The sequence below is a fragment of the Protopterus annectens genome, chromosome 14.part0 (assembly GCF_019279795.1).
Source record: "Protopterus annectens isolate FY-2018-M chromosome 14.part0, PAN1.0, whole genome shotgun sequence".
NCBI classification, from domain to species: domain Eukaryota; kingdom Metazoa; phylum Chordata; order Ceratodontiformes; family Protopteridae; genus Protopterus; species Protopterus annectens.
In genome coordinates, this window is record NC_056748.1 from 26,993,826 (window position 1) to 27,020,460 (window position 26,635).

A 26,635-nucleotide genomic window follows, 5' to 3' on the forward strand; every position below is an offset into this window, starting at 1 on the left:
GCCTAAAAGAACCTTGAGCTCTGCCCCTACCACGTCTAGACCTACCCCTAGACTGGGAATCATAAACAGGATATGTCCATCCCTTAGTAGGCCAATTTCTACTAAACTTCGGTGGCTGCACCTGCAAAAAATCTTTAACAGTTTGCATAGACTTAGCTTTGTCCTCCATTTTCTTTAAAAGTGCTTCCACAGGCGAACCAAACAACACATCAGACTGTAAAGGAGCATCCAAAATCCTTGTCTTAACATGCTCAGCTAAATTCTGATCCCTCAACCAGGCATGCCTGCGAAGAACAGAACTAGTGGCAGCCACCCTCGAGGAGGCCTGTACAGCATCAAAACCACATTGCAAAGAATGCTTACCCACTTGTTCAGACACATGAACTAAATCCAGCAACTCTTTACACTCAATACCTTCCGCCAAAGCATCCACCTTAGATTTCAGTTGTGAAAGGAGATAATTTTGATATTTTAGCATGTGAAACTGACAATTCAACGCCCTCATGGCTAAAGTGGAAGAAGTATACACTTTCTTTCCCCATCTATCCAAAGCCCTTGCCTCTTTATCAGTGGGAACAGGGTTTTAACCACAGAGGCCTTAACACCTTTAGGTCCCTGAGAAACAGTTTCCGGGTCTGCCCTAGGACTCTTAAAAAGATACTTATGAGCTTCAGGCACCCTGTAGTACCTATCAGGTTTAACAGGAGCAGGAGGCAAAGAATCAGGGTTCAGGGAAGCCTCTGCAAAAACATCTTCAACCACATTCAACACAGGAGGTATAGCTAAGGGCCTATGCTGGGGTAAAAACAAGAATTCCCTAAGCCTTTTCCTGGAATCAGAGTAATCCTGGCCTTCCCATTTAAAGTGCTCCCTCATGGAATGCAGAGTCTCTGAAAATGAGAAATCCTCAGGAGGAGAAGCTGTAGGAGTGGAATCATCCACATCAGAATCAGAATAAGGAGGGTACTCCTGCAAATCTTCCGCAGAAGACTCAGAAGCCTCTGAACACTGTTCAAAACTATCAAACTCAGGTTCCACCCTAGGACTCTTATCAGGGGGGGGCATAGAACCTCTAATCATAGTAATCAAATCTTCTGCCATTTTAAGCATATGTTTCTTAGGCACAGAGCCTGAAGTGCTAGGAGAAGCCCCCACTGAAGCTAAACCTGGCCTACCTCTCAAAGAAGTTTTGGAAACAGAAGGAGAGGCTCTAACTACCTTAGGAAGAGAGGGAAGAACAGTTACCTGAGAAGCCCCCTCAGCCTGGCCTACCTCCTGAGAAGGCACATCCTGTAACAGTAAAGTCTCTGCCTGAGACTCCAAAGAAACTCCTGGCAAAACCTCTGGCTCCACTGAGCCTTCTAAAGAACCGGCGTCCGGGACTGCCGGTTCATCAACCCTAGGCTTCGCTGTTTTGTCCTTGCGCTTTTTGGACGAAGCGGGCGTCGGAGCATCCGACGGCATTTTATAATTGCAACGCTTCCCAAACACTAACCTGGCACAGTCTAACCTTCTCTTAATAGTGCGTTTGTTAAACCTAGCACAAGAGCGGCATCCAACAACGGCGTGCTCAGGCCCTAAACAAGGTATACACAAGGTATGGTAATCCCTATGAGGTATCTGTTTCCCACAAGAAATACAGTTATTCACTTTTTCTGACATCCGGTTAAATACTGAGGCAAGAAAAACCAAAATGTTCCCCAACGGGGTACTTAGCCAACTCTGATTCGGTCTGAAACTCCGACTTCAGAAAATTTCAGAACGCCAACCTGCACTCGCAAAACTGCTTCTGCATCGGACCATGCGGCAAAAAAGACTGAGGATATGACGTCGGTCATGCGCATTAGTACCCTGACGTACTGACGTCAGTCTAATGCGCCCTGACCGACGTCAGCCATATACTCTGGTATTCGGGCCGACTGGACAGCGGACTACCCAATAGTTAGGACTGCAGCAATGTGGAATGAAGAACATCATGCTGGCGTAGCTACTGGCACATTTAGTGCCCATAGCTATGCCATCCTTCTGCAAATAAATAACCCCGTCAAATATAAAAACATTTTTCAAGAACTGTTTCTAGAAACAGACATAGTAAATCAATGGATGACTGACTATATCCACTATATTTAGTTAAATATTTCTGCACACAATCCCTTCAACATTCAGAATTACTGTAAATAATGACGGGACATCCACAGTCACAAAAAAGCAACCAATATCCAGAGCGTGTGTCTTAGTACAACTTTAAAGGTCCATCAAAAATTGTTTGGAATCTTTCAGGAAAAATTTATTTTTATCTAGGACAGGGCATAGAAACTTCTCCACATATACTGAGAACGGTTCTGTACACCAACTGCGTCTAGCAACTACAGGTCTTATGGGAGAGGTTGAAAGCTGTTCTTATGTATTTTTAGGGAGTTCCCAAATGACAGGCGTCAGTGGTTCATTCACTATCAAGTAATGAAACAGTTCATTAAACAATCTTTATGAGCTATCCTCTGCTCCAAAACATGAATTTTAGCCACATCAATAACAGAAGAGAAATAAGCATCACTCAACATCAACCTCACTGAATAAAAGTAATCTAATCTATTCATTATCACAATAGGACCACCTTTATCAGCCGGCCTTACTACGATGGTACCATATTTTTGTAAGGCTAGCATAGCTGACCTTTCCTTTACAGTGAGATTACTTCTCCCATTCTTAAATTTCAATGTACTAGCTTAATCACTGTGCAAATTATACAAATCATTTTCAACTAATTTAAAAGCATGAAAGCATCAAGGACAGGATGTGAGTTAGGGATATAAAGACTAGGTTTCTTAAAACGATTGATATCAAAGGCAGTATTACCAAATTCAAGTTTCAACAAAATATTTCTACTAAAAAATTTATCAAGTACTATATCAGTTCACTTTTTTGTATGGGAATAAAAGAAAGACCTTTTTCCAACACTTGTATTTCATTTCTAGTCAATATACGATCAGAAATATTCCATATCAATGTGTCCCTGCACGATTCCGCATTTTCTTAATAGCTTGACCAGGGCTTTTTTTCTACTGAGTGTCCGTTTTGGTTGACCCCTGCTCCTGGACAGAGTCCTGCCTCCACTGTAATCCCAACTTATGGGTAAAGGGAAAGGAGGAGTGGCATTATCTACTGGTGTCCCAGAGTCAGTGCCAGCCCCAGAACAAGCTACTGCGGGAATTTTCCTCCTGAAAATTAACATCATCAGATCCTTTATTACCTAGGGAGCATGGTACATCAGATGCACAAGTGTTTGGTACAAAGTTGAGGTACGTGCACTTCCAACTTAGAACTGAATTTCCCCAGGAAAACAAGAACTATCAGTGGAAAGGAAGACACGTACAGCTAGAAAATGAAGGAAGGGCAGGAATCTCGTGGCCAGTACAAAAATACTACCCATGTAAAGGGAAGAGAAAAGGGGGCAGGAGGGAGAGAGTGAGTACTGTAACAGTGAAAAGGAGGACATCTTCTGGTTATAGTCAGATTTTACACAACTGTCCTGTGTTCCTCCACATTCCTGTTGTGGTATTCATCAACACTAGCACAGTAAAAAAGCTACAGGGAAGTCAGGGAAGAATGAAGGCAAGCAGAAGCCCTCCACAGACCCATGCAGGACAGTCTTGGAAAAACCTGCTATGGCCCTGGAAATGACATCCAACCTGTAATGTTTTGTTAAAGTGTGAACTAAAGACCAAGTAGCAGCTTCAAGGAAGGAACTGGTGTCCAAATCTTTGAAGAAATCCCCCAAGGAAGCCACTGTTCTAGTGGAATGAGCCCTCACAAAAGAAAACAGCCGCTTACCATGAAAAGAACAACAAAAGAAATGGCCTTGGAAATCCAAGAGAAGATAGTTTACTTATAAACTGCCAAACCCAATGCCTTGGTATGAAAAAAAAGCCAATCACATTTGTTTTGTCTAAATAATTTCTGACCAGTCTATGCAAATCCAAGGTATGAAGAATCTTCTCATTAGAGATTCAGGAGAAGGAAAAAAAGAAGGAAGGTGGACAGACTGATTAAGGGACAGCTCATTAATCACCTTGGGCATAAAAGAATGATTTGTATGGAGAGACACCCTCTTCTCTATGAAAGACCAAAAAAGGAGAGATCGCCATCAAGCCCTATAAATCAGATACCCTTCTGGCAGGGATTAAGCCAATCAATAAAAGTCAGTCTTCTAGGTGCAAGTTCACTAGTTCACTTCACGCTTAACTTTTATGGTAATCACTTTAATTTATTCTTGTATTCGGATTCATTTTTAAATGGTCGCGGTCAGCATGCGGTTTGCTTTGTATACACACTAACGCCCTGCCACAGCACATACACACGCCTTGTTAAAATAGCATATGAAAGATATCGAAAGTTTTTATGGCCTCTGCCCTCAAACTGTTGTTATAATATGTAAAGAAACAGAAGACGAACCCAGCTAACCAAGGGTTTCTGCCCTAGTGGGTTTACTAAGCTTTTTAGTTAGATCCCTGGTTCTTACAGTCGTAGAATACTACATACTTGTTTTGATTGGTGGAAGTCCACACTCACCACCAATCTCACAGGCATTACTTGTTCTGACCTATCCACATCCTTGCCTAAATCCCATTGGCCAATTAGAATTTCAATTTATAAATCAAAAGCTTACGAATGCTATGAATATAAGAATAAATACAAGAGACCCAAGTGCATTTGGTTAATACTTACAGGGCTCACCTACCAAGTTACTGTAATGAATAAATAAAATATTTTCGAAGGAATACGAACATTGCTTCATTCTTTGTTTTGCCTAGAGATTAACTACAGTACCTGAATGTTTTTAAGCATTTGGCTACATTGGACTTTACTTGGTGCTTCTCCGAGCTACATTTGATTCTTCCACAGAATCAAACGATCTTACTACTTTATTCTAAGGATTAGGGAACAAAACCAGGGAGGGTGATGGCTTGATTGAGGGAAAGCTCAATGACCACTTTATAGAATCATAGGTAGGTACAAGGCTATCGGCCCAAGGGTCTAAGTAACCCTAGTCAACAAGGTTCCCTGGCTTATGCCACCCAAGAAAGTTATTTTCCTGTGCCACTGTCTATCAGAGCCACAGAAGTGATCCCCGGGGTGTATTTCCTATTTCCATCCACTCATCAAGATTGTTCTCGAGTGCTAATGAGGAACTTTGCTTGGCACAGATGGGTAAGCTTGTTCCAGAGTATGGGAAGTCTCTGGGACAGGAATCTATCCTTCCAGCATGTCCTGTTTATTGTGGTGATGAGGTTTAGGTCCCTAGAGCATGTAGCTCAGAGGGATTGGGATTTCTTTAGGTGTAGCATGTTCAACAGCTCTGGGTTTGACATAGCTTTGTATGTTAGGCAGAGATCACCTCAGAGTAGATGTTATACTACGGAGTAAAGCTGGAGTTTTTTTGAGACAGTCAGTGTAGGTCATCTGTTTGAGGCCAGTAATCCTCTTTGTGAGGTACTTCTGTGGCCTTTCCAGCTGCTGCAGATGTCTTGTGAGGTACATTCCAAAAGGGGCATTGTACGCTATAATGGGCCTAATGCGTGTCGAGTAGAGGGGAACAATGACTTCTTTTTTCCTGGATGAGAGCCCTTTTGTGATTAGGTGTGCCACGTAGAAGGACTTCCTGACTACTGTGGTGATGTGATTTTCAAAGGAGAGACTACTGTCCCCACCTGGGTCCCAAGGTCTCTTATCACACATTCGGTGTTAAGTAGACTGCTGCCTATGTGGTAATTCATGGGTACAGAGTTTTTACCAAAGGGGATAACAATGTACTATTTGGCATTGAGCTTGAGGCCATGGCTCTGACACCAGGCATATGTCTCTGAGAGGACCTTCTGTAGGATGTACACATCATCTGAGGACTCTAATATGGCTCCTAGTTTGCATTCATATGCGAACTTCGTTAGCTGGCGGCCTTCTGTGTTAGCCTGTACTTCCGAAATGTAGATACCAAACAGGAGAGAGGTCCCAGGACTGAACCCTGTGGAACTCCACTTGTCACTGGCTTGAAATCAGATTTGGAGTCTGCAACTTTTACAGTGTGGGTTCTATCAGTGAGCCAGTTGGCAACCCATCTTGTGACATAGGGCTTTATACCTAGTTTAGTGAGTTTAGCTATAATTCCAGAATGGGGGATGGTGTTCAAAGTCTTGGCGAGGTCAAGATAGGCTGTGTAAGCCACCTTACTCATCTACGGCTTTGGTGACTGCCTCACAGAAGTCGATCAGGTTCAGGAGGCATGATCTGCCTTTCACAAACCCGAACTGGGTGGGGTCCAGAGTTTGGAGGTTACCAATGTCTTTGTTTATGAGTTCCATGATGAGACGTTCCATGGCCTTGCAGACCAGGCTCATCAGGTTAATAGGGCGATAGTTCCCTGAATGAGTGGTGGCTCCCCCTTTGTGGAGTGAGATAATTGCCATTCAGTGGGGACAAACCCTGATGTGAGCCTATGATTGAACGTGGTGCTTAGGTGGGGAGCCAGTTCTTTCTGAAGTTAGTGTAAAACGCAGCCTGGGATTTTGTCCGGTCCCATGGATACTGGGTTTTTGGCTTTAGAGAGTGCAGCTTTTACCGGCATAGTTGTGATTACAGGGACTCTGCATTCTTCCTGTATAGATATGGGGCCTTTAGGGGGTGGGGGTGGGGGGGGGTACAGTTAGCACTGAACCAATCTGCCAGGATGTTGGCAATATCAGTTGGTTCTGTAATTCTCATGCCGTTGTGCTGCAACTCAGAGCAGATGTGGGTGTTGCCATTGAGATTCTTGACATAGCTATAGAGTGCTTTTTGGTTGTCGTTAGAATCAGTGGCGATTTTGTTTTCGTAGCTAGCTTTGGAAGATCTTATAAGGGATCTCAGCTTCTTACTGAGCTCCTCCACTCATGGGATTTTACTCTCTTTTGCAACAGTTTCTTCCTTCTGTTGTACAGTTTGTTTATGGCAGGGGACCACCAGATTGGCTTCCTTTTTTTGGAGGATAGCGTTTTGGTTCTGTTTGGGATAGCACGATCCATGCACTCATATAAGTGCTTATAGAGTGCATTTGTGTAGGATTCAGCAGTCGTAACTGTATTGTCCATCTGCATGGGTGTCATGAAGTTGGCTTTGGAGAAATTTTTTACTGTGGTTTCCTTAATGGGGGTTGGGGGCGGGATGTGGATATCTAGGCTGATTAGCTTATGATCGGATCAACGATGAGTTGACTTCAGGTGTGGAACACCGATTACTCATGTTGTTTATGACTAGGTCTAGGATATTGCTGCCCCTGGTGGGGGTGTGGATAAGTTGATCCAGGGCATTGGAATTTATGAATTCCAGAAAGGGTTGAGCGAAGGATTTGGTACATGAGTAGTTTTCCCAGTTAATGGTGCGGTAGTTGAAATCGCCCATTATTAGGGTGTTTGGTTGAACCCTAATATTTTCCAGTATATCAAGAAAAAAGGAATGGGAATCCTGGGGCATGGTGGAGGATCTGTAGCGAGCTACAATTTGGATTGCAGTTTTGCTAAGAGTTAGTTGCACTTGGATAACCTCGGATGCATTATGCTGAGCAACTAGCCTGGAGGTGTGGATATCCTTAATGAATATGGACACACCTCCGGCTTTGGTGTTCCGGTCCAGGTTACATGACTTTAGGCATAAATGAGGGGATAGTCCTCAAAGACCATCTGTCCTTATGAAAAATAAGGAAGGTACGGAATGCCATCAGGGCTTGCTGCTCAGAAAACCTTCAAACTAAAGTAAGGGCTACAAGAAGTATGGTTTTCCAAGTACAGAATTTGAAAGAGGCAGAAGATGCTGGTTCAAAGAGAGGAAAGGTGAAATTTTCAACAACAAAGTTAAGGTACCAGGAAGACATATAAGCCCTCCTAGGCAGTTTTAGATGGAAGATACCTTTGAGAATTTTGTTTTACCTCTATCCTGGAAAGAAGAGGGGGTTCTATAGGTAAGAATGCAGAAATGGCCAATAGGTGTACCTTCATTGAACTGTATGCAAGACCAAGCTTTAAGCAGCTCACACAAATAAGAGGATAATAAGGATGTCTGTTTGCATAGGGTCCTGCTCTTTAGCAGGACAGCAAAAAGAAAATATTTTCCATTTAGATATACATTTCCTGGTAGTAGTTTCCTTGCCTCCTGAAGAATCTGTAGCTCACCCTCAAAGAATTAGTGCCTGAAAGGGATTAGAAACCTATCATTCATAATGCCAGGTGGAGTGAAGCAAGACCTTGTGCTGTATGAGGAAGCCCACTCTGTGGGTAACTTGTAGTGAAGACCCCTGGCTAGGTGATAGAGAATGGGGAACCAATGACGCCTTGGCCAAAAGGGAATCATCAGTAATACACAAAAATTAGGTATTTACCATAATGATAGAGCCATGCTGTCTGCTTCCATCCTTTCTCTATGGATGTGTTACTGCAGCCGAGTAGGATCCAACTTTGGCCACTTTCAAACATTGGATCCAAGGCTCAAAATCCTCTCCTTACCCATAATCCCCTCATGATAGCAAAATACCTAAGATTAAGTTCCCCCACACCCTAAAATAAGAAAACATGTAACAGAAAAACAACGGTTTCTGACACAGGTCTTGAAGAGTACATGACCAAGCCATGGAACAATCAGTGCGGCCAGTCCAGAAACAAAGAAAAAATGATACCTGGAAGGGGAATGAAGGGAGGAGAGTTTGGTAAAGAGAGAAGCAGACAACATGGATCTATTGCTATGGTAAATACATAATGTTTGTAACAGATGTTCTCTTTTCCATCCCTAAATGGATGGGACAGAGTCCCCATTTACCATAAATTTTGGGAGGTTTCATGGAAGGATATTCTGGAGGACAGCCAAACCAAAGAATTTCTCTAGACCCAGACTGTAAACTCAACTTATAAAGAGATATGAAGGTATGGAAACCTAATCAAGTAGTTCCAGCACAAATATCATCAAATGGTACTTTGCAGAAAAGGGCAGTGGACGCTTTAGGAGACCTGAAAAAAAGACAATCCATTCTCCTTGTTTACATGGGAAATACATATTGACAGCCAATGAGAAAGCATCAACTCGGACACTAATTTGCCCAACTTTGCAATGGAAAAGACAACCAACAACTGGACAGTCTTCTTGACATTCTTAGTACAATGTAGGTAAAACCTAAGCTGCCAACGCACATCCAGAAGTTGTAAGATGTACTCCCCTTTATTGGTAAAACATGGAAATAAAACAGGAAGACTGAGACTGAGGGATGATTCAGAAGCCACCTTAGGGAGAAAAGATGGGTTTGTTCTCAACGTGGCTATTCTTGTGGAAAACCAACAGGAAACAGCATGGAGTTCAGACACTGTTGTTGTTGAAGTAACTGCTACCAGAATTTTCCAGTAAATGTATTTCAAATTAAGTGCATCTGCAGGGTCAAAAGGGGGTCTCATCAAAGCTTGCTGAAGGATGGCAATATCTCAGGAAGGAACAAGACTTAAAAGGGGGGGGGGGGTCACAGCAGGAAAGTGCCTCTTAAGAAGGCCTTATGTTACATGAAGTAATGGGTGATTGATTTTCCCCATTGTGAAAACTGGAAATCACTGTCATCTGAACATTAATAGTAGAGTAACTACAACCACTGTGAAAAAGAGAATCCAAGAAATCTAAGATATCCAGGAGAGGTGCTGAAAAAGGATCTATATTACTACTAGATGCCCAAACCAAAAACCTTTTCCACTTGCTTTTTAAGTCTTCCTGGTCGAGGGCTTCTGTAAGGAAGACACGATGTGTACAATATGGGATGAAAGCCTGCACTGTCTATCCATTATTGGAACTGGAGAAATCATGTGGTCAACTTGAGGGCTTCTATGTCCAGAGATCCTGGAGGGGCAAGAGAAGATCTGGAACAGGGTCCAGCACCCACGAAGGGTGAATAAGATCAGACCAGAGGTAGGAAAATCACATCTATCAAAGCCAGAAGGGAGCAATGAAAATAAATGCAGCCTTGCTCCACTTTGAGAAAGTTTGGGATAAGAGGAGTGGGAGGACAAGCATACAGGAGATCAGGGACCAAGTATGAGAGTCAGAGCATTACTTGGGACACTCCCTCTTGAGGAGTTAGAACAAAGTACCTTCTGAATTTGTTGTTTGTAGGGTAGGCAAATAGACAGCAGCACAGTCAGCCCCAGAAGCTGAAAATCTGAGCAGCCTCTACTGGATTGAGGGACTACTCATGAGGAAATAGAACAGGCCTGCTCAACCTGCTCACTAGAAGTTGGACTTCCCCGGTATGTGCATTGTTACCAGAAAGCAGTGAGAAGACACTGCCCACTGACAAACCCTTGTGGCTCTTGAAACAATGGGATAAGAATGTGTTCTGCCCTTGTTTGCTGATGTACCACACCTACAGGTTGCCCATCTGGATAGATATCACACCACTGAGAAGGGAAGTACAGAAAGGTCTGCAATACTAGCACTGCACATATCTCCAGTATACTGAGGTGAAGACTGGCCTCATAAGGCTGCCGCATGCCTTGGACAGTCTCTTCCAAAAGATGCCCCCCCATCACCACCCCAGGTCAGTACATGGTCAATGTGGCCAGAGTAGAATAGAGAACAAGCGGTCATCCATAAGGTATAATACGACAGTCATGCCACCACTGAATATGGAGTTTTTCAAATTTTCATGAGGCGCACTGGAAAATTCATAGGTTGACATTTCACTAACCATTGAACTGCGAGGGTTCATTGTAGCACACAGCAGAATGAGCAACTTCTCATGCTGTGGCAGGGAGAAGCCCCTTAAGTTTCAGCTTGTTTTTCTTCTTTGTCAAAGCCCTGGTAACAAAACAACAGTGCAAACTGAACACTCTTCATCTAAATGGGAGGCTCCTAAGTAATATGCTCATTTAGCATGAGCATTCAGGCTCAGGATTTTGTGCCCACAACCCACACATTTCTTAAAACTGGAAAGTTATACCACAATAACGATGACAACACACCAAACAGCCACAGCAGCAGGAAGTATAACAGCAACCACAAGAAAAAAAGGGCTGCAACAGCAATTAGCTTTTATCAAAGAAAGGTCTGAAAGTCCCTAGAGGAATAAAGCTCAAAGAGGTGAACAGGAAAAACTTATATACACACACACACACACACACACACACACACACACACACACACACAGAAGGGGGGAATGGTAGATAAAGACAAAGCTTAAAAAGACTTGGATAAGTCACCAAGTATACCAAAAAGAAAGAGAAAAATGCTAAAAGAGCAATTTAGTCATCGCCCAAGCACTGAGCCAAGAGATCACATCTGATGTAAACGAGTGGCAGATCAGATTTGGGATGTGCATGTCCAGAGGATGAGAATACTGGGACCAGATACATTTCAGGTACCACTGAATCTTTCTCATATGTAGTCTGGCAAAAAAAACTGTGGGTATGGTTACAGACATGAATCCCATTGCTGTGAGAACTTTTTTTTCGGTGTAAGCTTGAAGAGGCGAGAGAGAATAAAACTAGTCAGAGACTGTACCTTGTCGAAATGTATAAAGGCCTGCATGAAGTTGGTGCCCAGTCTGCAGCAAAAAAACAGGTCTAGGATGGTGTTCAGTGTGGATTTCTTGAAGTTGATCATGAACTCCAAACTCTGGAGAAGTGAAATACTGAAGTTGAGATGAAGTAAAAGGGCCTACTGAAAGGGTACATTAACAGGTCATCTAGACATGGGAATATGTGAATTCCCTAAGTCCAGCAAAATGCTATGACTGGTGCCAGACACTTAAATGAAAATCATGGGGGCTGTAGATAAGAGTGTAATAAACAACCTGAAAATCTCAGAAAATTCCTAAAAGAAGGGTAGATTGGGATGTGGAGGTAGGCATCCTTCAGATCCAAGAAGAAAAAAGTTTACGGAATGACAAAGGACAACAGAGCCTGCAGTGACAACTCGAATGAGGGGACACTGAAGAAAGCATTGAGAAGAGACACATCCAGAACAGGTTTCCATTCCCCTCCTTTTCTTGGTATAAGAAAGAGTCTGGAATAAAATCCTCTTCCCATGTGTTGGTGTTGCACATGCTCTATTGTACTTTGGTCAAGCAGGGCTTAAATTATGAGAGGGCAAGAGCTTTACCTGATTGTGAGGAGAAGGGAGGCCCATGAATGGAGGAATCTCCTTCTGTGCCATTCTGTAGCCCTGCTGAATAATGGAGGGAACCAATTTGTCTGTGATTATGAGCTGCTAATTTACTAAGATGAGGCGAGTCTTTTTGGCAGGTGGAGGGATGCACTGTGGGTGATGGAGAGAGACAGTAGTCAGGCTGACTTTTCTGTGTAGGAAAGCCTCCCTGTCCGGTTTGCCTTGAAATCTCTTCCTATGCATTTTCTTGGCCCTTTGTGTGCTGTCTAAATTCCTTGCGAAATAGGTGGTGGATTTTGCTGGGTAATTTCTTTAATATATGAGAACAGAAAAGGGGAAAATTTGTCTGCAATCCTTCATAATTTTCCCTTGTTCTTGTAACATTTTAAACAAGTTGGTTGCATCATAGCCAAACAAAAGGTCTCTATCCAAAGGAGAATCTAGTAGCTTGGCTTTGATGTCCTCAGGTAAGGACTGAGAGAAGTCATGTGTACCTTCTGATGACAGAACCAGTACCAGCTGCTCTGAAAGAGGTTTCCATTGCATCATAACTGCATTTGATACAATGCCTGGCCATCTGTAAAGCTTTAGGCACCATAGACATGAGCCAATTGCTTCATACCTGGCTCTACCATAAAAGCCAAGGTTTTACTTAAATAACCCAAGAGAGATACTAAATATTTAGTTATTTGAGTCTGATAGTTCAAAGCTCTGAAATCCACAGCAGAATAGATGTATACCTTTTTTAACAAGTCTGTCCATTGCCTTACTACATTTATCGGAGGGAAGGGCATTAGCAGCAGGTAGGAGTCTGAACAGATAATCCACAGAAATTGAAAGGCAGAAATGTTTGCCAGAGGGCTCTAGTATAGAAACTTTAGGTTTTCAGACACTTTGTAAAATATATCATTCCTTTTAAGTACTGGTGTCATGTCAGAGTCAGGGGCAGTAGAAGTAGAGGAAAAAGGCCAGGAAACGAGGGACTACAGTAGGTGCAGAAGTGCCTGCACGTTATAATACCTTTTTGTACATCGGAAATTTCTCTGGATTCTCACTCAAAATGCTTCATTCTGTTAGAAATGGTTTCTCCAAAAGAAGCTTCCTCTACAGAAGAATCCGAGAATAGGGATTCCTAATCATCAGAGGCCACCTGGCCTGCCTAGTGATTCTGGAGGAGGTCAGAAAATGTTTGTATGAATCAGACTCCATCACCATCTGAGGAAGATTCCAAATGTTTCACAAGGGGTAGTAGCAGGAATAGGGGCAGAGGAGCCAAAGGATGGTGTGGTTTGAGTGTCATGATGGCCTTAAACAGACCTTGGGAAAAATCCATTAACTCCTTCTCTTGGGATGTCTTAAGAAAGGAAACATTTTGTTTTTTCTTCTCCTTTCTTTCCCAGAGTGATGTACGCTTTAATAAGACATAGCAGATCTGACCTCAGTGTACCTGGATTAATGACCAAGGTATTTCTACTGTTACTAGAATTTGCGGAGTACTTTCAGGTCCTTCTGAAATGATTAGGTTATGATACCACTGGTAAGATTACTCATTTCAGACGTGTAAATCACACTCCATACCAGTCTCTGGCATAGTAGTGGGAGTCTGGAAACAGGTTCATAGATTAGTACTAGGCTAACTGCCCTTGCGAGCCATTTTAAACCTAGCCAATTATCCACTGTGAGACTCGAACCCTGCACCTTGTGTTTATAAGGCAAACACCTTAACCATTAGGCCACCCACTCCAAAATATTTCTTGTTCATAGGTTAGTACTAAGCTAACTGGCCTTGCGAGCCATTTTAAGCCTAGCCAATTATCCTTTGTGAGACTCAAACCCTGCAGCTTGTGCTTGTAAGGCAAACACCTTAACCATTAGGCCACCCCTCCCAACCCTAGTGTGTCACTGGTTCTGAAACCTCAGCAAGTTCGTCTGAGCCCATCTGGGCAGTTACAATGTCAGGCCTATGCCTCTTGAACTTCTTTGGGTAAGTGGGACATCAGGGCTGGAAGGCTCTGCTATCTTAGCTTGGCAAGGTGCTTAATTCTCCAAGTAAATGTTAAGAGATGAAAGTCACATACATAAGGTTTCAGATACGAAGGACTGGTAAATACTGCAATTTTTATAACTGTGCTCTGCACCTAAACAGAAAAGGCACTGGGAGTGGAGAGGTAATATGCCTACCACAATCTCACTTTCTACTCCTAGCCAAAATCTAACAGAATTGCAAGCAAAGCTTTTAAATAAAAGGAAGCTTTCTCAAAGGATCAACTATCTAAACCAATGAAGGCAAAAGATAGCACATAGAGCAGACTAATAGGTGTGAGATCCAAGTTTGGACTGGCAACAACATAGTCTGAGGTTTTTACGTACGTATGTCCCCTTATGTACCCTTACACCCACGGGTTTAGGTCTTGGTTTTGGTGCCTTGGCCAAACATCCAGGTTACTTGGTGAGATAACTTCCAACAGTTTGGAATACTGCAACAGGGATGTAAGGAAGGACAACAAGAAGCAACAAATATGGAATAAAACTGACTAGTTCAAGACTGGGAAAGAAGTATGACAAGGCTGTATTCTTGCGCACTACTTACTCAATTTCTATGCACGATGCATCACGAGGAATGCTGGAATAGATTAATCAGATTCTGGAATCAAAATTGCAGGGAGGAAATATGAACCTTGGATATGCAGACGACACCACTGGAAGGATAAAAATGAGGAAAAGCTGAATAGCACACATTGATGAGGGTGAACGTAGAAAGCACAAAAGTTGGCTTACTGCTCAACATAAAAACTACTCCACTTAGCCTTATGAATTCTTTGCAAAAAATGGGAAAAGTGGCAGCTATGCCAGATTTTATTCACCTGGTCTCAAAGGTCTCTGCAGATGGTAACTGCAGCCATTAAGGTACAAGATGCTTGCTTTTTGGAAGGACAGCTACAGCAAAATTGGATACGAACTTAAAGAGGAAAATCATCACATTCTTGACAACAGTCCATACAGTAAAAACTAGGATTTTCCCAGTAGCAACATATTGGTGTAAGAGTTAGATTATAAAAGTAATACCATGTTTTGGAACTGTGTTGTTGAAGAAAATCTGAGAATTCTATGGACTACAAACATACTTTAGCAAATAAAACCAGACAATTCACTGGAAGACCCAGTAGTAAAATTAAAACTCAAACACTTGTGGCAGACCAGAAAATGTTTGGCAATAATACGTACCACTAACACAGAACAAGCAAGAGATGTCAGGAAATAACAGGGGGATTTAAAAAGGAGCCATGCTACTGGAAGCAAATAAGGTGGAAGGGAAACTGATAAGAATGGGAAGAAGCCAATCAAGTATCTGACCTGCAGGTCAAAGAACGCTTTTAATATCAGGAAATGTCAGAATACAGACATTTTATATATATATATATATATATATATATATATATATATATATATATATATATATATGGATTCGTATCACTTCACTGAAAGACCATTTCATTGAGACCAAATCACCTAAAGTTCATTTCACCTAAAACTCATTTCACTGCCTAGTAGTACTCTAAGGCAAGTCAAAGGTATATGTCCTTTTCCCCACTGTAGTGCAATCCTAGTGTTAGTATATATAGTTGGGGGGGGTGAGGGGCACAGCCCCCCACCTAGTTGGGTTTTACCAAATAATGTAAAACAAAACCAGACAACAGAAAACCAAATTAAGTGGGGGGCTATGCCACACACACCCCCTAACTATATATACTAACACCAGGATCGCACTACAGTAGGGAAAAGGACATATACCTTTGACTTGGCTTAGAGTACTACTGGTCAGTAAATGAGTTTCAGGTGAAATGAACTTTAGGTTATTCGGTCTCAGTGAAATGGGTGCCAGTGAAATGGTCTTACAGTGAAATGATACGAATCCATATATATATATATATATATATATATATATATATATATATATATATATATAGAGAGAGAGAGAGGGGGAGAGAGAGGTAGTGAGTGAAAGACCAGCTGTGGTGTAAGGTTTTTTTAGGGAAATTAAGTTATAATTATCAAGGAATATAAAAACAAATCAGAGAGATTTAAAAAAGGGTGGGAACTGGGATTAAAGAGTAAAGGAAGGAACTCTGTAATGGTTTTAAGTATGTTACAAAGTCCAGAAAATTTAGAATATTTGCATGGACATAATCACAGAGATACTTTTATACTCCAACTAGGATTCAGATGATTTAGAGATGTGAAGGGATTGAGAATGGAAACTGGAAATTGATTTTCTAGGAATGTGTGGTATATCTGATTTTAAAGAATCCCTACAGAATGTCCTGACACAGTTGTTGATGAAACATATATTAACTCAGGAGATGATGTCATTGAGCTCATACCTAGATTTAATTTTTTTGAGACAAAGTAAGGGCTTTAAGTTTACTGTTACAAACTGACAAAAAGCAGGTACACAAAACTGGAAATTAAAGATTAAACCAGCTGCAGATCTTGAGCTGGGATCAGTAAAATAAGGAGGAACCAATTTTTATAAGAATAAATGGTGCACTTGGGAATATACACAAAATAATGCTCAAACAGATGACTAAAATAAGTAGGATTTCAGGAAACAAAAACTGCATACGTTCTAATGTACAAGAATAAAAGAAGATATTTCCAATGTAAACTGCAAGCATAATGCATGTATATGACAATGAAAAGTGTTCCTGTAATCTTTGTTTCTCTGTTGAAGTATCTAGCTCATGACATAAACAATGTAATGAATAAAGCTTTTTATAGCATACATACACACAAATATATGTGCCTGTGTGTGTGTGTGTATATATATATATATATATATATATATACATACATACACACACACATATATATATATATATATATATATATATATATACATACATATATATATATATATATGTATATGTGTGTGTGTGTGTGTGTATTTTATTTGGCCTTAATGGGCAGCCCTTCTTACAGTGGTAAAGCTCAAGCACCAACTAAATTTTGGAGCCATTATCCTTAAGTTCCAGTACTTTGTATTCATCAGCTACCTAACGAGACAAGAATCCATGACGGGACCACTATGCACCTCTTGCTGGAGGTCCCAAAATCACTTGCACCTTTGTATGGAAATTCCATAACCAGCTGACTGTACTTGTGCACCCATAACATCACTACCTGTGCAAAACACAGCCAAATTAAACTGGAAGAAACTGGCAAGATCATCCGATTTATCCTTGGTTATGATGCCCTCGTGGAAACAGTCCATGTCACCATAAGGAAGTGAGAGGTTGGTATAATGGTTAAGGTGTTTACCTTACAGACACAAGGTACAGGATTTGATTCTCACATTGGGTAACTGGCTATGCTTAAAATGGCTCACAAGGGCAGTTAGCCTAGTACTAATCTATGAACCTATGAGTGAAATGCAGTGGTGTAAAATCCAAGATATTACAGACAGATGTTCTGAAGATCAGATGTTTTGGAATCAATTTTCCATACCCATTGCTGTACAGCACTTCTAGAATGTAGTGATATCAATGCAAAAAAAGCCTCAGGCACTCTTCAATGTGCAACTGATTCCACACATGGGCTAGATTCCCGTCCTTCCTCATAGCATAGACAACCTGGCAAAACCATCATACTTCTTCCTAGCCTCAACACAGGCTTCAGAAAGACCACTGCTAACTGAACCCAGGTTTTCTAGATCACAACCATGTATCACCATATTCCTATCCACACACACTATCTTCTGCCCATCTATATTTTTTCACTAATTTACTTAAATCATATTGCTGAATGGCACTATTACTGAAAATTTGTACCACTGTCAATAATGAAGCTTATGGATTACTAATTCCACTGACCAACATTAATGAGTACAGAATAAAACATTTAACAAGCAGAAAACCTTTGAAGTGGTAATTATGTTTCTCACTATGTATATATTTGTCTCTTTTGTGTATGGACAATGTAATGTTCTAATCTCTATTTATTACACTACTGTGGAGCTTTTTCTATGGGCCCTTCCTGTAAATCATCATCTGCCAAGTACAACATTTTCAGTTAAACAGCAAAAAAATAACGTTCCCTTTTAAGAAACCTCTGAGGGCCTTACAGCAAGGAGCCAAAGTGGTCTGCTGTCATCCTGTTTCATAAAGTCAGTGTGTGCAATTTTCAGTGCTGAAGAAACTGACTAGATAGTTCACCGACAAGGATATCTCCTTAATCAAAAGGTACAGTGATCCCTGGTGTAATTAAATTTGCAGCTGAAGTTGGTATGGTGGGATCTTTGCTCCCAAAAGAAATAAACATCCTTCAGTAACTTCAACATTACACATTAACCATCTTATATCTGTCAGGAGTCCATTCGGTTTTGGATACTCTGATCAGAAGGTAGGGAACCAAAGCAGTTCTGATGAAATCCTGTCGGAATCTACATGACTACTACATGATTTTGGATCACTGCCAAGTCCAGTAAGAATAAACTGGATGTCTGCCTTGCTTTGCAATCAACTAGCGATAACCATAACGCCTAGATAAAGGTTCTGATTACAACCACAAAACAACCAAAGAATCAACCAAAGTTATCTAATTGCAGAAGAAAAGAAACCATAAATTTCATCTTTTCAGCAGGATCAGTATGCATATTTGTGTGTTGGGGGGATGAGGAAGAGAGAAGCTCTCTGAAACAGTACTATTCAATAATATCTTGATAAAGAAATCATACTTCTGAATACAAAGTGCTGAATAAGGGCTGCTGAGAAGGGTCCTCCTATTGGCAAGACATCCAAAGTAATGAAGGACTTGATGGTTGAAATTACTGAAAACATTTACACAAAAATCACATTTCAGACACCACAAAAGCAGTACTACAAACTTGGCAAACAATCTGCAGACTTGTATATAATCTGTCCACACACACTATGTCAAAATAATTAACAAAGGGTATTGTGGAGACCTTACACACCCATCATAAATTGTCTTGTAGCAACAAAAGTTAGCAAAAAAAAAATAACTGCCCATCCCTCCAAATACTTTATGACGGGAGACTCAACAAACAAAAAATCTTAAATGTACACCTAACTAATAAAATTACTACTGCAGTTTGTCAAATATGATGCACACTAGACCAGCTTGTTTCATCCCCCCACAAGGAGAGATAACATTCTGGACTTGGTTCTTACCATGGGCGACCAATGCACCGCTCCCATAGTATGCTCTTCCCTGGTGAGAGCAGATCGGTCTGCCCCATTCGAAGTTTCTATCCCACCCAACCCCCCCCCCCCAAGCTGTAACCAAGCTAAATAAACATCTCAAAAGCTGACTACAACCTCCTAAGGTATCAGTAGCTTCACACCACCACCCCCCCTCAGAGGATGCAGACATTTATGCTGAACATCATATGGCAACGCAGTAAACAACCCCCTGTACAACTCCATGGACTCAGCCACACCCAACAGAACTAAAACCTACTCCTCAAGGAAACACAAGCCTGTCTGATGGACATCCTCTATCAACATGCTTTACAACAAAAGGAAGAAACCGTTATCCAAGGGTAAAAAGGAACAAATTCCAAATTGGAAACACTCTCTTCAGCCTCAACAAGCAAATTAGATCACTAGTGAAAAACCTCCAAAGCCAATTCTGAATTGAAACTAGCCTCCGAAACAAAGGGAAACCACAAAGCCTTCTTCATTTACGTCAGGAACCTCCATGGCAAAGCCCAGGTTTGTTCTGAATTAGTATTTAATGGTACCACTTACACTGATCCTGTTGACTTAAACAACCTGCTAGCAGATAGGTTCAGTGTAAATTTCTCCCCATATCCCCCCCCCCAAAGGCCAATGCGAAATCTCTGATACTTGGCCTGCACCTCACATCTCTGTAGATCAAGTGTTAAAGGCCCTGTCCAAGGCAAGGAACACAGCTTCCATGGGACCTGATAATATCCCAGCCTGTATTCTGCACCATCTTCAGCAAGAACTATTTTCATGATTGAACACCCTATTCAACCACAGTCTAAAGTACATGCTTAATTCCAGCAGAGTGGAGAACTGCCATTGTCATCCCCTTGCACAAAGGTGGTGCTACTACTGACCCTGGAAATATTGCCCCATTAGCTTGACAAGTCTGATCTGTAAAGCCATGGAGCATATTATTATGGATCTCAAACAAGGACATAGGGGCAATCTCCAAGCACTTTACTCCATTCAGTTCGGATTCGTCAAGGGCACATCTTGCCTGTTGAACCTGGTTGATTTATTTGAGACTGTCACCAAGGCCCTGGATGAGGGAAAATCAGTACATACAGCTTACCTTGATTTGGCCAAGGCCTTTGACACAATCCCTCGCTCGGGCATCATCGAAAAGTAACACAACTTGGCGTAAATCCCTCTCTCATTAGGTGGGTGGCCAAATGACTCACCGATAGGACCCGCAAGGTCAAAATAGGCCCCTCCACCAACAGACCTGTCACTAGTGGCGTTCCCCAGGGATCTGTCCTGGGACCCCTACTGTTTGGCATCTACTTCTCAAAGGTCAAGGCAAAGACAAAAGGCCTGTGGTTGACCAAGTTTGCGGATGACTATAAGTTGGGTTCTGTCACTGACTCCCCAAATGATGTTAACATACTGCAACAGGATCTTACAGCAACAAATGACTGGTGCCAAAGTCATTGCCTTAAGTTAAACTCAAAAATATGTATTATTATACCATTCAGTAAAAGCACAGCCCCTACTGATTACCACATCAACGGCAACTTCCTAAGTATACAACCTGTGGTGAGAGACCCGAGTACTCAGATTGACAACAATCTCACATTCAACCATCATGTAGCGGGGCAGTGGTGAGAAAAGCCTTTTAATTGGTTCATCTCATAAGTAAAGAGACTGCATCCAGAAAAAAAGGAGGTTATTACCTCTCTGTACTCCTCCCTCATTAGGCCAACAATTGACTCCATGTTTGGTATGTACCTCTCCAAGCACCTGCACCAACGGGAAAGGCCACAGAAATACCTCACAAAGAGAATCCATGGCCTCCAACACCAGTCCTATATGGACAGACTCAAATCACTATCACTCTGCTCAGTATCGTACAAATTGCTCAGAGGTGATCTGTGTCTCACCTACAAGGCAATATCAGACCCTGCCCTATTAGAGATCCTCCATATCCATAAGTCTAACTCCTCACGCATTACCCACTTGAAAGGCCTAAATCTAATATGCGACATCAACAAAACCTGCTGGAGAGACAGGTTTGTCTCCCAGAGGCTGCCCCATCTCTAGAACAGACTTCCCATAATTATCAGAACACCTTGCTGGCCCTCTTTAAGCACAACCTTAATGAGTGGAAGGGAAACCATAAATTTGTCCCAGGGGGTCCACCTGTGTCCCTCATTGACAGGGGAGACAGATGCTGACTGAGGTAAATTCTTGGCTACGTTTCGAAGGGCCCCAGGGCCATTAACCTAGTACACCCTCCTACGATTCTATGATCTTCCCACAAATATGCTGCATAATAAAGTTTAGTACACTTCTAATACAAAAAAATAAATTTCAATTACACAATAAGCAATTAAAAACAACTTCATCACAAAAACAAAATCAGTACTGAAATATACTGCCAACAAAATTTGCAACAGTATAGTATTCTTAACATACAATACATTCACATACATCTCAACACACACACAACATGAATTAAAGCCATTCTTAAAAAATAAAGGGAATACTTTTAGAGCCAAAATTCCTGGCAGCTGATTAAATACCTGTTCTGAAACACGTTAGCTATAGCTTTAAAGCATCCAGCAGCCACTCTTTTGGAACCTGTATAGCAACGGTCCACAGCCCAGTATAAGAGGTTGCTCTGGTCAGGATTAAGTTCTAACAGTAGCATTACTGCCTCACAGCCTAACTGATGAACCTAGGAAACAAGGGACAATACAGCATACAGTTAAACATTTCAAGCACAACTCCCATAAAAAATGTTTGTAAAGACAAAGCAAGTGGCAGTGACAGAAGAGTCTAAAAACAAATTAAATTTGACAAAATAAATTACAAAATATAAAGCAAATAAAGTCACACAAACAAATCACAAATAGAAGACACAAATTTTGCAGTTCTTTGCAGTTTACTAAGAGAACAGTCCAAACAATTTAGTTTTGTTTACATGACTCTCTTCTCTGTTAGCAACATGAAGAAAACTTTTTTTTTTAAATGGATGATGCTCATGAAGAAATGAGAAATCAATCATGTCGATCTACCTTGTCTAAAGAATTTAAAATCTCAGTCTTAATATTTTCAGGCAAATTCTGAAAGTGAACCCAAACCATTTTCCTCAAACAATAGCTCAGCATCAGTAGCGCCTGAGAAAGAAACAGCGCTATTTACAGCACACTTCAAAACATGCTTACTAATTCAAAAATCAGATGTTACAGAGGCAGTGAAAGAATTTTACCTAAAATAAAGAAAAACTTTAGCAAAAAAGCTAGACAGTTTAAAATCCTGAATGCTAAGGTACTAGAAGAATACATTTTGTTTCACCACCCTATCCAGCGCTTTGAGAAATCATTGCTGGGTCTGCCTTAGGATAAGAAAACAAATAATTATGAGTCTGAGACGCCCTGTATAACTGGTCTGACTTACAAGGGGAATCAGCTCAGTTAGATGCAGTGAGGAAAACATTCTCTAAAGCTAGCAACAAAAGGGGAAGAGCTGCAATATCAAGCATGTATAAATATCCAATTATAACAAACCGTAATACTTTTTCAGTGCCACAGCAATTTTACTCTGCTCTCAATGAAAATCAACTTTCATCTTAAAATAAAAAGATAAATATTAAAAAGGGAAATCGCAAAGCATACTATTCCCAGAATCTAAATGTTCAGAATGAGAAGAAAGTTAATCGCCCCCTGCAATGCTTGCTCTTCTGAATGAAAAGTCAGAATGAGACAGAACTTTATTTCTTGCCTGCAAAACAAGACAAGGAAAAAGTAATAATGAGCTACTTAAATCCAATTGTCCTCGTCCACAGAAATTAGAAACAAAAAACTAGAAGGTTTTCTCACTATGTTCCCTTTTCTTGGGAATCGCCCTGGAAAAATGAACAAATCATACATGTCATATTAGTCCCCAATACATGTTCATTCTCCCAGCAAAGTAGAAAACCTTCACCTGCCCCTTCCACCAACAACAGTGTTTCTCCCTTGCCTGCCAAGGACATCTCTACAGACACAGCATGAGGCTATCCCCTGGACTTTAGTGGCTGCATATGCTACACCAAAGGGAAAAGGGGGTAAAAGATAAGTGGTCTGAGGAACAACAAGCAGTCACAATATAGTCACCTACCAATGGCGGAAGCAAAACAGGAACCAAGGACATTGGGAGGCATACACACTATATGCATTACAGTACAAATAATGTGAATGGGGATAGCAAAAGGGCAAACACTAGGATCCAAGAGAAACCACCCAAAAGAGTGTGCAGTGGATGAAAATAAGAAGTTATGTACCTACCATAACGTTCCATGTTAGTTGTCTTCTCTCGCCTTCTTTCTTGCTTGATGGGTTCGGAGCCGATCCCTCGGCTCCGACTCGGCACTTGCTAAGCTCGAGAGTCACTTTTACCAGCTCGAGGCAGCCCCATATCCCATGATGCAAGGCGGTAAGTACCCAGATCTCGTTTGTTGACAAAGGGCAATAGCACCAAGCATAAAATACTTCCCAAAGGAAGAAGAAACTTACAGATGGAAAAAGGACCAGGTCTGAATGGTCTTTAGCATAATAGTTTCTTATACAAGGTCTGTCCAGGCCAGGGGGAAGGAGGGAGGGTCGCAAGAAAGAAGGCGAGAGAAGACAACTAACATGGAACGTTATGGTAGGTACATAACTTCTTAATGTTAAGTTGTCAATCTCGCCTTCATTCTTGCTTGATGGGACCGCGTCCTAGCACCTCTATCCTGGGTGGCTCAATGGAACAAACTCTTGAGGACTGTAGAGCCAAAACTGGCTCTGTCCCTGGAGGCCAAGTCCAATTTGTAATGGGAAACAAAAGTGTGAGGAGTAGCCCAAGTGGCGCTGCACAAATAGTGTCCAAAGGAAGTCTAGCTTGAAAAGCTGTAGAAGTAGCTAAGCTCCTAGTTGAATGTGCTTTAGGTTTTGAGCACAGCTGTTTTCCCCTGAGCGTATAAATTTCAGAGATGACCGAAGAAAGCCATCTGGACAAAGTCACTTTAGAAACAGGAAGGCCTTTTTATTATCCGCATAGGAAACAAAAAGTTGGTCAGATTTTCTTAAATTTTTTTTTCTGTCCCAATAATATCTAAGTTGACGATGGACATCAAGATAATTTAGCTTTTGTTCAGCTCTATCTGAATAGTTAGGGAAAATACCGAGATCAATGGATTGATTCAAATTGTTCTTTGAAGCGACCTTAGGTAAAAAGGTTGGGTTAGTTCTCAAAGATACTCTGTCTTTGTGAAAAACCAAATAGGGGGGGTCGAACCGAAAGAGCATGAAGTTCAGACACCCTCCTGGCAGATGTAATAGCCACTAGAAATAACGTTTTCCAAGAAAGATATTTCAGGAACAAGAAACAGCTGGCTCGAAGGGGAAGAATCAAGGATGTCAGCACTAAATTTAGATCCCACTGAGGAGGAGGATTCCTGATTGGAGGTTTTAGTAGGAAAATTCCTTTCAAGAAGGCCCTGCAGAGCCTATGGGACATAATATTATGATCTGCTATCCCGACATGAAAATTGGAAATAGCAGCCAATTGAACTCTGACTGTGGAAGAAGAGGAGCCTGCATGAAAAATCTCTGCTAAGAAGTCCAGAACTGCCTGAACAGGGGCAGTAAAAGGATCAATATTTTGAGCCTTAGCCCAATAAGAGAAACGCTTCCATTTGCTTGTGTAAATCCTCCTGGTAGAGGATTTTAGTGAAGCTACTATGATGTCTCTAACTGGGTTAGAGATCAAAGGAAGCCTGGCTAAGGAAGGAAGTGGAGCAACCATGCTGTGAGGTTGAGAGAAGGGATTGACCGGTGCAGCTGACCGGATTGGTGAATCAGAAGATCTGGCACTGGGTCCAGATGCCACGGCTGCACCAAAAGGTGATGATGGAGGAACGGGAACCAAACTTGTCGAGGCCAGTAAGGGGCAATGAGAATCAATTTGGCTCTCAAAACGGTAGCTTTCTGGATCACCTGAGGGATCAGAGGAAAAGGAGGGAAGGCATAAAGAAGTCCCTGGGGCCAATCCTGGGTCAGAGCGTCTCTGGGGGGATGGCCTGATAGAGGGAAGAGGCTGAAGAAGTCTGGACATTTGCTGTTTTGGGGAGTAGCAAAAAGATCGCAACATGGACGACCCCATTCCAGAAAAATCTCTTCCGCTATAGATTGCTTGAGAGACCACTCGTGAGGCATGAGGATAGCTCTGCTCAATCTGTCCGCTATAATGTTGGTTTTCCCAGGGATATGCGTTGCTACCAGAAACCGATGAGAGGAGATCGCCCATTGCCAAAGTCTGAGCGCTTCTCGACACAAGGGGTAGGACTTGGTTCCGCCCTGTTTGTTGATATACCAAACTACAGACATGTTGTCTGTGTGGACTGCAATTGTCCCTACGGGAAGAAAGTCGTTGAGGGCTTGCAACGTTAAAAGCACTGCTCTCATCTCCAGGACATTTATGTGCAGATGGTACTCGAACGGTTGCCACGTCCCATGAACCATCCTGCCCTGATAATGACCCCCCCACCCGATCAGGGAGGCATCCGTGGTGACAGTGGCTATCGGGGACGGAGGTACAAAGCACCTGCCTTGGTGAACCTGAGACGATGTGATCCACCAAGCAAGATGCTCTTTGCATGTCTGTGTCACCAGAATCTGGTGACGCATTGGAAGTTGCTGGTATGACCACTGTGTGAACAGCATCCACTGAAGAAGGTGCATGTAGAATCGAGCCAGGGGAAGAAGAGTAATGGCCGCAGCCATGAGACCTAATACCTTTAGAACCATTCTGGCCTGTATTTTCTTGCTGGCCAGAATGATCCTGACATGAGTCTGAATGTCTGAAACTCTTTGTTCTGTAAGGGTAGCTGACATCCGAACAGTGTTTAAGTTTGCCTATGAAGGTAATAGACTGGCAGGGCGATAAGGATGACTTTTCGAAGTTGATTGAGATGCCCAAATGAGAACAAAGGTCTATTGTGTAATCCCTGGCTTGTATAAGCTGATGCCTGGTGGTGGCTGACAGGAGCCAGTCGTCGAGATCTGAAACACCTGGAATCCTTGACGTCTCAGGTGAGCCGTGACCACTGCCATGCATTTGGTGAACACTCTGGGGCTGTAGTGAGACCAAAGGGCAGGGCTCTGAACTGGAAATGACTGGACCCCAGCCGAAAGCGGAGAAATCTCCTGGAGCGTCTGTGAATTTTGATGTGATAGTACGCATCCTGAAGATCTATTGAGCACATC

General features: G+C 41.9%; 1 protein-coding gene across 1 annotated transcript in view; it reads right to left on the minus strand.

Moving 5' to 3' along the window:
* FRYL (FRY like transcription coactivator) overlaps positions 1-26,635 on the minus strand; it is a 3,917,685-nt gene that overhangs the window by 1,935,218 nt on the left and 1,955,832 nt on the right. Inside the window, exon 29 of the mRNA XM_044055727.1 lies at positions 21,932-22,086. Within this exon, the coding sequence (XP_043911662.1) occupies positions 21,932-22,086 (155 nt within the window). The remainder of the gene's footprint in view (positions 1-21,931; positions 22,087-26,635) is intronic.